This window comes from Phascolarctos cinereus, unplaced genomic scaffold (assembly GCF_003287225.1).
Source record: "Phascolarctos cinereus isolate Bilbo 61053 unplaced genomic scaffold, phaCin_HiC Scaffold_5;HRSCAF=322, whole genome shotgun sequence".
Taxonomy (NCBI): Eukaryota; Metazoa; Chordata; class Mammalia; order Diprotodontia; family Phascolarctidae; genus Phascolarctos; species Phascolarctos cinereus.
Genome location: NW_027555958.1, coordinates 253,214,202 through 253,226,822, shown reverse-complemented (window position 1 = coordinate 253,226,822; position 12,621 = coordinate 253,214,202). Strand labels below are relative to the sequence as shown.

The window sequence follows — 12,621 nt, the reverse complement described above, 5'->3', positions numbered from 1 at the left end:
CCTATGCCCAGCGCTCCCGGCTCGGGCCCCGCCCCTTCCCTGCCTTGTGTCCGCCCCTCCCCTGCCTCGTACCTACCGCGTCCAAACTCGGTCTCCGCCTCCTCCACCTCAATCCCCGCCCCTTCCTGCTCTGGCCCCCCCTCCCACAGCCTCGCTATGGTTCTGGGCCCCGCCCCGCTCCTTTTAATCCTGTCTCCTCCTTTCTCCAAGTCTCGACTAGCTCACCTTCGCTTAACCCTAACCCGGCTATCTCTATGTATGTGTTAATACAATCCCTTCTTTTCCCCATGGCATTCCGTTACTGAAGGACCCAGAAACAAATTTAAAACATGTTTATTGAATAAAGAGATAACTTCAGCTCCTCCTCTCTTTCCATAAATAAGCCTCGTGCTCCAGAGTTTTCCGGGGCAAGGAAACCAAGGGAATGAGGCCCCACGCTATGCTGGGCTCTAGGCACACTAGCCCTGGAGGGTCTCTAGCCCCTCCTTTCCCAGATTCGGAAGTTAAGCTTCAGACACCCAAATTCCTCACTTCAGGTGATCAGGATTCCCAAGTGCTCTCAGAGTTTCCCCTTAGCTGTCTAAACTCATCAGCAGTGCAGTTCCTCTCTTGACCCAGTGGTCAGGTGGCATGCTTCCAGCTCGAAGGTCAATGCCAATTACAAAGGAAGCTCGGTCAGCACAGCCTGCCCGGTTGGGATAGTAATAGCAGGGGCAGGAATACATGCCTGGGGAAGAAAAGAAAGACCAAATAAGTGCCTTGGGACCTGTGTTGGGGGCAGAGTTAAGCCAATTTGGGGAGAACTGATGGTAGGGACAAAGGCCATTCATTATAGGAAATATTGGTGAGAGTAGTTGGCAGGAAAATTTAGTGGAAATTTACAAGAGAGCTTGCATTCATACCCTTGGCACTCTTCTTTCGGCTTTCAGTAGGTTTGAAGTGTATGGTAGGGATAGGACAGACAAGTTGCATGGGCTCTGCCTCTGCCAAGCATGAATTCTTCCGATCCCAACCTGCACCTTCCAAGAACAGGCCACGAACCCAAACACCATCCTAGATAGAAATCAGAGAAACTTCAGTACTGAAACCAGCCCTCTTAACCTCACTTGCCCAGCTCCCCACAATCCCCTTGGCAACTGATTTCTTCCTTCGCACCCTAATGAATTCTAATTCCAATTCCCTCTTCCCCTCAAACCCAAGGATATCTGGCACCTACCTTGGGTGGATACACTAAGTTGTTGTCATCCACAGTGGAAACAATGAACTCCCAAGAGAGGCTGTCAATGGAGACCTGGAGTTCAAAGAGAGGAGGATCCATGATCCCTGTACTCCCAGTAATTGAGTCTATATTCATTCCCAACTCTTCCCAACATGACCTCTCTCCTTCCCACACCCCTGACCCCACACTAACAGCCCCTTCTGATGGTGGGGAGCCCATGTCCCTGACCCCTTTAATGGATCTCACGTTATTCTGACGGGCAGCAGCTTGCAGTACAGCAGTCAGGAAGCCTGTGGGAAATGTAAACCCAGACAACCAGAAAAGCACGGGAGGTCGGGCTCTGCTAGCCCATGTTGCAAACTGTTCTACTCGAAGAGCAAGGTCCCGAGTCCAAGATGCTAGAGGCTTTTGAGAAGGATAGGCCTGTGGAAGAAGGCAAGTGGTTTAAACGCAGGCAGTCAATCCCAATCCAACTCTATTGCTCAACTATAATTGGGTGTAGAGCTCCTGGACACAAATTTCAACAAGTAGGGTGGACCTTCTCCTCACCTTCTCCCAGAGCTGGGGGACATGTGCATCAAAAATGCTATTGAAAATCTTCTCCAGGCTGGTGGACATGACAACAAGACCATGAATACCCTTTTCCAGCTCTGTCAGTGAGGTCCTGAGGAGAAGTGTTATTAGACAGTCAATGCAGAATAGGAGTTCTTAACCTGGAATCTGTGAACTTTTTAATATGTTGATAACTGTATTTCAATATAGTTTCCTTTGTAATCCTATGTATTTTATTTAATACATTTTTAAATTTTTTATTTATTTAGTTATCTTTTTGGTGAGGTGATCTGGGTTAAGCAACTTGCCCAGGGTCACACAGCTATTAAGCATTAAGTGTCTGAGGCTGGATTTGAAGTCAGGTCCTCCTAACTCCAAGGCCAGAGCTCTATTCACTGCACCACCTAGCTGCCCCTATTTAATACATTTTTTAAAAACCTGAAAACAGGTCCATAGGCTTTATATACATAACACACAAAAAAAGGTCCTATCCCTTTTATTCTCAAGGGTGCAAGAAATTTTTCTCTTCTTACAGAATGGTATCCATAAGCGTGTTGTATCTCTGGATCTCTTGTAGCAGGACCACATTGAGTGGGGAGGGGTCCAGTGCCAGAAGATTTCGGGTCCCTTCATAGTCAATTGTCTCAGGTATCTTCTGTTTCACATCAGCTGCCAGCTCAAGGACCTACAGGAGGCAGGAATTAGGTAGGGTTCAACAGACTTTTCCAATGCAAAGATAGAAAAGAAACGTCCTCAACCCCCACACACATATCACTTCTGTTGTCTATCCTTACCTTGTCCTCCCGGCTCTGGGCCCCAGTTCCAGTGGGTGTGATTTGGGGCTGCAGGGAGAGCAGGGTCTCAAAGAGAGTGCGTGCTTCAGTGATCTGAGATGCTACATCTGCATTAGGGTGCTGGCCAAAGGCTTCAGGAGGGTCCATGCTTGGAAGCATGCTGATGTATTCTTTATAAGAAGCCAGGTTCCCATCCTTAGGGATGCAATAGGTATCCAGTATGGAAAGTCTGGAGGGGGTGGGAGCAGCACAAGGATTACAACTCCATTTTTAGGCATATATGAGACTACTAAGCCTAAGTAAGCTTTTACCCTTTTTGCTCTCACAGCCCTCATTCCTCATTTCTTTGTTGTTCTTTGTGACCCCATTTGGGATTTTCTTGGCAAAAATCCTGGAGTGGTTTGCCATTTCCTTCCCCAACTCATTTTACAGAAAAGGAAAACTGAAGCAAACAGGGTTAAGGGACTTCCCCAAAGTCATATAGCTAGTCAGTATCTGAGGCCAGATTTGAACTCCAGAAGATATATCTTCCTGTCTCCAGCCCCAGCCCTCTATCTACTGTGCCAACTAGCTGTCCCATTTACATTTATTTACATAAATAAATCCTATTTACATTCATATCACTTATCATCCATACAATCTGACGCTTAGAATTATAGAAGTTAAGAACCAGAAGGCACCTCAGGTCACCTAACCCAGCCCCCTTCATTTTACAGAGGATGAAACCAGGGTCTAAGAGGCAACATGACTTTAAGGTCCCCACAGGTGGAATCAATTTGAACCTAGGTCTTCTAACTCCAAAATCAGCACTCTTTTCCCTTTCTCAGGGGACTACCAAAGTCTGCCCCTAATGCTCCATCTTGCATTCTGGTCAGACTCATCCTCTGGCCCTGTTCAAAACTTTGTGGTCTATCTTCAACACTGGCCCTGCATCAATATCTCTCTGCTCCCAATCTCTGTTCTCTCTGCCACAACCAAATCCTCACCGGAAGAAGGGAGTATTTAAGCTCTGTTCACAGAAATAATCATTGACATAGGTGGTGAGGAGGCGTCGGTCCCAGTCATCAGTAACATGTCCTCCATAGTTGACACCAGCAATCAGATACTTGAGGGCATCCCATGGTGTCTCCTCATACTCGTCAAGGTACAAGCTCAAAAGATTCTCAGATACCTGTAAGGTTGAAACCAACCACATCTCAACCCACAGTTATAGTGACAGAAAGGGATTTTATTATAGGGCCTTTGGCAACCAAAATTCTATTAGAGGAGGGAAGGTGTGGGGGATCTGAATGAGGGTGAGGAGTAGGGGAAGCAGGGGGCAGGGAGAGAGGTTGGCCCTGACCTCAAAATCAGAGTCGTTGAAGCCATAAATGATGTTCCAGCCAAGCTGCAGAAACTTCTTACGCTCGAGCAATACCGAGTGGAAGAAGCAAAGGGCAAACAGTAGCTTCTTATATTTGTTTGGCTTGCTGCATCGAGAAAACTGTGTTTCTGTCATCAATTGGTATAGCCGCTTCATGTTGGCTTTCAGGCCCTGAAAGGAAGCAAGGCCTAAGCTTGGGGTCAGAGTACAGGGAGTCCCAGAGTGAAGGGAAAGGTAGTTTGGAGCACCCTGGCTCTCTGTACTTCTTACATCCATTCTCACCAGGCCTCACACTTTGATGCTCTCTCTCATCCAGACAATAAGGACATGCCAGTGAACTGTTGTACCATTGTACCAGGTTCTGAGGGGTAAAACCCCCCAAGATAAATAAGAGGTTGTCTTTGACCTCAAAGTACTTACAATCTCCTGGGAGAAATAGGGCATGTACACAAATGATAATATGATAAATAAAGAGATCTACAAAGTGCTATGAGGCTTTTGCTTTCCCATGAAATCATTTATAGCTTAGTTCATATACCCAGATCTACTTCCTTGAACATGACTTTAAGAGGAAGATCCAATCCACACAGAAGGATTGGACAGAGAAAAATACTAATAAGTGAGAGGTCAGAAATAGGGCAGACTTGGTTCCCAGAGGTGCACGCTTGAGGTCCCTCTGAAGAACCATGTATATTGTGAAACCACCTTCATATGGAGAAAAAGACTGATGAAAAGTTAGAAACAGAGACCAGTGGGAAACAGACACATAATAAGCCTAGAGAAGCAAAGATGCTGACCTAAATGAAGATTAAAAATCTTAAGTAGGAGTGATGAGGAGCATGCTTCCAAATCCCTCGTGACTTTTTTTTTTTGGTGGGGGCGATGGCAGTGATCTTAAATGGAAGAGCTCAGATTGTCAAGGATGCAGAGGGCAGGGATCTTTTGAAATTCTCTGAGAAGTTGTATTTTTAGTCACTCCCTTGAGTTCACTCGATCAACAACCATTTGTTAAATGTCTGCTATGTGCTAGCCACTGTGATAAGAGCTGAGGACTGTGGTTCCATCATTTCAGTTGTGTCTGACTCTTCTTAACCCCATTTGGGGTTTTCTTGGCAAAGATACTGGTTGTCATTCCTTCTCCAGATCATTTTACAAATGAGGAAACTGAGGCAAGCAGGATTAAGTGACTTGCCCAGGGTCATACAGCTAGTAAGTGTCTGAGGCCAGATTTGAACTCTGGAAGATCGGTCTTCCTGACTTCAAGTCCAGCACTCCATCCACTGCACCACATAGCTGCCCAAGTGCTAAGGATACAAATAATAAAAAAAAAGAGAGAGAGAAACATTCCCTAATTTAAAGCAGCTTACATTTTATCTAGAATTGGATTGTAAAACACTAATTCCACTAGCTTCCAGAATTTAACAAATCAAACAAGATAAACAAGAAAATTATAGATTTTAACAAAATGTTTGAAAAACTAGATTTTTAAAAACCTATAGAGACTTTTGAATGGCAGACATTTTTGAGAACATATGCCTTCTCAGGCTGTCATGGAACTTGTACAAAAATTGTTAAGACACAAAAAACTGGATCAACAAATCCAGAAATATTTAAAACATCCTTTTCAGATTGAAAAAAAATCTAGAGTATAGAGAGTTCCCTCTATAGATACAGATTGGCAACTCTTCCCTAATTTACAGTCTTTGAGAGGTGGCTGAAGCCCTAAAAGGTTAGGGATTTGCCAGTTACACAGCACAGCAGTGCCAAAGGCAAGATCTGAACCCATGTGTTTTTGCCTACAAGACTGTCATTGACTGTGTCTCTTGACAATACTATAATGCAACCATAAATTATAGTCAATAAAGGAAATATGGAGAAAAAAAGATGCTACCTTAAATGGAGGCTAAAATTACCCCCCCCAACATCTCAGGTAATGAGTTGCTCAAAAACCAAATCATAGAAGCAATAAAAAATTACATTAAAAGAGAATAATAAGGCAACCAAGTAAAATATATGGGATGCATCCCAAAGCAGTCCTTAAAAGAAAGTGTGTATATACCTGAACACTTATGTCAACAGAATAAAAAAAGAAATTGATGAATGTGAATTGAGCATATGAAGTTTTAACAACAAATGAACAATCCTAAATCAACTGCAAAAAAGAGAATTTGAAAACTGAAGGTGTAATACACAGAATTTTATCTATTGATAAAAATCATGTCATTTTATTATTAATATGATTTAATATGCTAATTGTTTTCCCAATGTTGAACCATCCTGGCCTTCCTGATATAAATACAACTTAGATGTGGTGCTTCATCCCCCCTCCCCCATCTCATCCCCCCAAAGAAAAGTTCATTAGCAGGACACTGATCATCACTGAGATTTCAGCAGCTTTGGTACTCAGCTCTTTTTAGATGCTCAGTCAGTACCCTCTGCCCCTCTGACTGGAGTGCTGGAGGGCAGGGCAAAACATTCCTCTCAAAGCTCCCATTTAAAGAGGGCCTGAAAGTCTAGTTAACTTTTCATTTTGCACCATCTGTACTGCTTGGGCTCACTGCTGGCTTTTCATTTTCCTTTTACATGTTGTTTCCCTCTCTTAGATCAATAAGCTCCTTTGGGGCAGGGAAATTTCTTTTTACATGTTATTATCCCCTATGCTTAGCACAATGTCTGGCACTTATTAGGTACTTAAAGTTTTTTGAATTGTGCTGTAACTTTTTTGCCAGTGTTTAATATTTATGCAACCATGTTCATTAGCTATATTGACCTATATAGATACTTCTCTCTGCTTTTCTCCTTCCTGGTGTGGGAATTAGGACAAAATCTGTCTCATCGAGTTTCATAGAGTATCTTTGTTTCTGGAAATCATTTAGGAAATATAGAGATCACATGTTCTTTAAATGTTTCATAGAATTAATTTGTAAATCTGCTTGAATCTTGAGTTTTGGGGGTCTAAATTTCTTTTTTAAAAAGGACCTGTGATTTCATCGGTCTCCTGGTAAAGAAACTTTTTTTTTTAAACCAGTGAAGATTGGCAACTCCTTTGTAATTTATACAATATAGCCTTAGGTAATTTATATAGCCTTATGGGGGGAGTGGTCATCACTCCGTGGGACTGAGATGTGACATGATTTGCCTATGGTCACATAGCTTAGTATGTGTCAGAGGGACGAATCAAACCTAGATCTTCCTGACTCAAAAGCCAGCCCTTTCATTATCCCAGAGGTCTCTAAGGCAAAATGTTCAAGATGACAGAATCTTTGGTGTGTGGGAATAAAATATTATAACTTCTATTTCTAACCTAAAAATAAGCAAAAACAATTAAGTTTTACTAATATTTAACATATGAATTGACAATGGAGCCCTCATTCAGTCCATATGGCAGACAGCTCTACCTGTCCCATACTGTAGGCAAGGTATCCTAAAGGAGGAGTGGCAGTTCTACAAGGTAGCAGGGTTTAACAATGTCGCCTTTATTTGTTTTTTAGCTTTCAGTATCTTCTCTTGTACTACAACTTATATGTGCCCAGTTAAGTGGATTTACAGAATATGTTATCTAGTTTTAGCCAAACTAGCCCTCACAAAATGGACAAGTAGCCATAGACATATTCACACACAACCCATACCCTATACACACCTATACTAGTAGCTTCAAAAGATGAATGCAAAGAATTTGCCAATTGAAGATAATACTAATAATGAAGGCAAAAATGAACAAGAAAAATGATAGAATGGACCTTTCTTTTACTCCTTGTACCAGCTCTTTGTTAACCATTACAAAGTAAAAAAAAATGTCAGCTCTGACAAGTAGTCAGCTAAAAAATTTTTTAAAAATTATCAAAATGATTACTTGAAATATGGATTTATGTCCATATCATTAATGGTGAATCTTATCCTAAACATATCTTATGCCATGAGATATTAGCTAGTTAAGATCATATGACGCCATCGTGATTAGAGAGTCATTTTAAAATTAAGCAATAAATAAAAACTTCTACAGGTTTTGTTGTTGTGTTGTTGTTTTTGCTTTTTGGTGAGGCAATAGGGGTTAAGTGACTTGCCCAGGGTCACACAGCTTGTAAGTGTTAAGTGTCTGAGGCAGAATTTGGACTCAGGGCCTCCTGACTCCAAGTCCAGAGCTCTATTCACTGTGCTACCTAGCTACCCTTACAGTATTTTTTATAAGTAGTTTTATAAGTAGGATTCTCAATCCAGTACTTTACAAAATTTCACTGATCAATGATAAATATTTAGAGGCCTCTTTTGAGGTTTCTTACCTAAGAAGAGCAAACCCTCCCTCTTCCCTCCCTCTTTCCCTCCCCCCCCCAGCCCCTGCCCCGGTAAAAAAATCCACGTAGCATTGGAGAAATACTTGTCTTCCTACTGTGGTATGACAGCTGAAATAATATAAGGAAAAAATATGACAACAAACTAAAATGCATTTCTTTATCAGCCAAAACTGTTGAAAGAAGCAAAAAACAGCATTGCTGAAGCTCTGATGAAATAAGCATTAGAACAGATTATACCATGTGGGGTGGTTTCCTATGCAGTTGGATGAAAGTACAGATGTTTCTAACACTTTTCAAACTATAGCATTTGCTAGATTCTGTTTTAATAATGAAATAATAGTGTTGTTTAATTTTGTGACCATTAAAAGAAGGAATAATGTGCCATTCTCAACAGTAACTGACTTTAAAAAAAAAGTTTAGTGGGAAAATTGATGATAATGTAGACACTGATGGAGCAGCTACTATAGAATAAAAGGATACTCAAGTAAGGTCCAGAGAGCACCACATGTGAAATTCATTTACTGCATCATTTGTAGCCAAGCCATTGGAACAAAGAAGTTGGAGCCAGAGATGGAAAAAGTGTAACAGGATATCATTGATATGGTTAAGTTATAATAACAAGACCTTTAAATGGCAGAATATTTATAAGATGAGGAATGACCATGAAAATCTTTTGTACCACACAGAGGTTTCTGAGCTGGTTAGATTATGGCAAAGTACATTAACAGAAATGCTGATCCTTAAAGATGCTCTGCATTTTTCTTTACAAAGTTTTCCCACCAATTTTTGTCAAATAGTGAGTCCTTGGTTCCAGTAATTGGGGTCTTTGGTTTTATCAAACATTATGCTACTGTGTTAATTTGCTTCTGTATGCTGTGGACCTAATGTGTTCCACTGATCAACCTTTTCTTTTTAACCAGTAGTAAACTGATTTAGTGACTATACTTAGTTTAAGATCTGGTACTGATAGATACCTCCCACCTTCTTTCCATCTTTTTTTATTATTATTCTTGAGATTATTGATCATCCATTCCTCCTTTCAAATTTGTTTCTAACTGTATGCACTCAGTAAATAATTTAGGTAGTATTATAATTTTTATTACACTGATTTGACCTACACATGAGCAATTAATATTTCTTTAATTATTTAGGTCTGTAGACAATCTTTCTAATATGTTGTTGCAGCTGATTTACTAATATTTTATTCAAAATTCCTGTTTCAATGTTCTTTGTAGATACTGGTCTACAGTTTTCTTTATCTGTTTTTCTCCCCCAGCTTAGGTATTCAGACCATATTTATATCATAGAAATGTCCTATTATTGCAAAGAGCTTATGTAATATTGAAATTAATTGTTCTTTGGATATTTGATAGAATTCACTTATAAATCCATCTGATCCTGTTTTTTTTTTTAATTTTCCCTTTGGGTACCCATTTATGGCTTAGTCAATTTCTTTTTCTGATATTAGCTTATTTGAATGGTTTATTTCTTTTTTTTTGTTATTCTAGGTATTTTATATTTTCCCAAATATTCATCTAGTTCTTCTAAGTAATGAGTTTTGTTAGCACATAATCAGGCAAAATAGTTTCTGATAATTTCCTTTTCTTCTTTTTTCTTCAATTATTTTGAATTCTAGTTTTCCATTTGTATGTGAACAATTTGGTTTTCCCCTTTTTAAAAATTAGATTAGCTAACCATTTATATGTTTTGTTAGTTTTTTTTTAAAAAAAAGCTCCTAGTTTTATCAGCTCAATACTCTTTTGCTTCCACTTCTATTAATCTCTTCTTTAATTTCCATAACTTCAACTTCATACTTAGTTGGAGATTTTTGATTTGTTGCTATTCAAGTTCTTTTGATACATGCCAGATTCAAGGATTTGGCCTCTTTTTTGTTGATGAAATTATTTAGAGATAAACATTTTCCCTTCAGAACTTCTTTAGCTGCATCCCATAAATTTTGTTATGTTGCCTTATTGTCATTTTCTTTGATGAAATATTCTGTTGTTTCTATGCTTTATTCTCTGATTGGCTAGCTCTTTAGAATTGTTAATTAGCTTCCAATTACTTTTAAGTTCTTTAAAGGGCCTTCATTGAATATAATTTTATGCACCATAATCAGTAAATGATGTGCTAAATATTTCTGTATTTCTACATATTTTGGCGAGGTCTTTATGTTCTAAAACACGGTCAATTTTTGTGAAGGTATAGTTAAGAAATAAACTCCTTCCTATTCCTATTAGGTAATCACTAAAAAGATCTATTGTTGCTAATTTTTCAAAAATTCAGGCACTTCTTTCTTGTTTATATTTTGGTTAGATTTGTATGCATCCAAAAGGGATATATTGAGGTCATGCATAATTTTGTAGTTTTACTATTTCTCCTCCAATTAGATTAACTTTTCCTTTATGTATTTAGATGCTATGCTATTTGGTATTTGTATATTAAGTATTGATATAGATTGGTTTTTCCATACATAATCAATTTATGCATAATTCTAGCACTTAGCACAGTGCCTGAGACACAGTAGGCACTTAATAAAAATTTATTGAATTAAATGATGTAGTATCCCTGATTATCTTTTTTACCATGTCTATATTTACTTTAGCTTTATCTGAAATTATTATTCCTACCCTTTCTTTTTTTAAGTTCAGCTGAAGCATTTTTGCTCTAGACTCTCATTTTAATTTTAGGTGAATCTTTACGTTTCAAGTGTGTTTGTTGTAAGCAACATATTGTTGGATTCTATTCTCTAATCAATTCTGCTAGCCTCTTTTTTAAAAAGTGGGTGAGTTCATCACATTCACATTTGTGGTAATGATAGTTAACTTTCTATTTCTTTCCATTCTGCTCTCTTGTAATTTTTTTCTCTATTCCCCCCTTTTACAAATAAGAAGGTGGTAACGTTTGTGATCTATAAATGATGTAGTTCTTTCTGTTCTTTTCCCTTCTTCTCTTCCAAGTGACCTGCCTTAAGTCAAAATGCAGAATGGGAATGAGTTAGGCCTTCTGACCCATATAGTTCAGCATTCTTTCTTCCAACACCATGGTTCTCCCTCTATAGACTACACATTCTAAAAGTCTAGTAACAACATGGGAGACATCCCACCATGATATCCAATGGGAGTAGTGGAGTTAATTGAAGAGGGTTGTTTTGTTTGTTTGTTTGTCTGTTTAAGAGAAGGGAAACTTGTCCATGTTTTAAGCACAATGGGGAACTGGCCTAGGAGGACCCAGTTCTTGGAGCTTGTGCAGATTTGCCCTTCCTGATGGGTTATACAGGGAATGCACAATATTTCCGTTCCTCGTTTCAACCCAACACTTACAGGTCTTCCTCTGGCCATGAGTGACTGAGGGGCTGGTGTGGGGTAATGAGGAGTTTTCTTTTTTCTTTTTTTTTTCTTTCCTTTTTTTGCTGAGGCAATCAGGGTTAAGTGACTTGCCCAGGGTCACACAGCTAGTATGTGTCAAGTGTCTGAGGTCCTCCTGACTCCAAGGCCAGAGCTCTATCCACTGCGCCAGCTAGCTGCCCAATGAGGAGTTTTCTAATTGGTTCTTAGAGATAAGGACTGCTGCTGATGGAGGACCAATCTGGCCCTCCCTCAACCCCTCTGGCTGCTGTACTCCTTCTTGGCAGTTTTCTATAGAGCTAATGAGTGGGGAGATGGGGGTGGGTAGCTGTAGTTCTAGTGCCTTATCTCCCCACCCAGTCACCATGTGTCCCTGAGGACATGGTGCCCATTTCTATCGTATTTATTATTTGTTGATCTTAAGTGAATGAGTACCTGGACACAGAATGAACCATGTTACTATCTTGTGAGCTTGGAAAGGCCAAAAGAGCCATCTGAGGTCCTCTCAGCAACCAGAGTCAGGACAGCAGGAGCTGAGTCCAGTGAGAAGCCAGCCCTGAGGAGCAACCTGTTTGACCCAGCTCAGCAGTAGATTGACCCAGCTGCTGAGATGTTGAATCTTGTAAGAAGGTAGCTAGGTCAGTTGGACAAAGAGACACACTCTTCCACCTGCTATGCTATACCTACAAGTGAACCTGATATGGACTCTAAAAAGGGAAAAAAGGACTCCCAGGACCAGGAGGTACCCCTTGGTAACATGTGTTACCCACATAGGAGCCTCAGTATCTTTGTGCTTCAAATTTGAGCCCACTCTCCCCAGGGACTAAGTGGTCCAGAAGGGAGAGAGTGCCCCTAGCTTGGGGAAAGGGGATTTTTTTGTTTGTTATATTCTGTCCTTGTTTTACCTACTCGGTAAATCCCCTTGTAAAAGCTATCAACTAGTTAATTGATGTGGGGGAGGGGAAGTATGCCAGATGGGGGCTCACAGGCAACAAAAGAAACCCCTCGGGTTTACCCATATAACTCTTAGGAGAGAAGAAGCAGTCCTCTGCGG

General features: G+C 40.1%; 1 protein-coding gene across 1 annotated transcript in view; it reads right to left on the bottom strand.

Annotated features, from left to right (window-relative positions):
- Positions 1 to 317: 317 nt before the first annotated feature.
- DNAH2 (dynein axonemal heavy chain 2) overlaps positions 318 to 12,621 on the bottom strand; it is a 124,726-nt gene continuing 112,422 nt past the window's right edge. The window contains exons 79-87 of the mRNA XM_020966713.2: positions 3,908 to 4,099; positions 3,552 to 3,736; positions 2,566 to 2,794; positions 2,305 to 2,456; positions 1,769 to 1,883; positions 1,466 to 1,642; positions 1,217 to 1,291; positions 903 to 1,053; positions 318 to 727 (exon numbers count right to left, since the gene is read on the bottom strand). Of these exons, the coding sequence (XP_020822372.1) occupies positions 573 to 727; positions 903 to 1,053; positions 1,217 to 1,291; positions 1,466 to 1,642; positions 1,769 to 1,883; positions 2,305 to 2,456; positions 2,566 to 2,794; positions 3,552 to 3,736; positions 3,908 to 4,099 (1,431 nt within the window). The 3' untranslated portion in view covers positions 318 to 572. The remainder of the gene's footprint in view (positions 728 to 902; positions 1,054 to 1,216; positions 1,292 to 1,465; positions 1,643 to 1,768; positions 1,884 to 2,304; positions 2,457 to 2,565; positions 2,795 to 3,551; positions 3,737 to 3,907; positions 4,100 to 12,621) is intronic.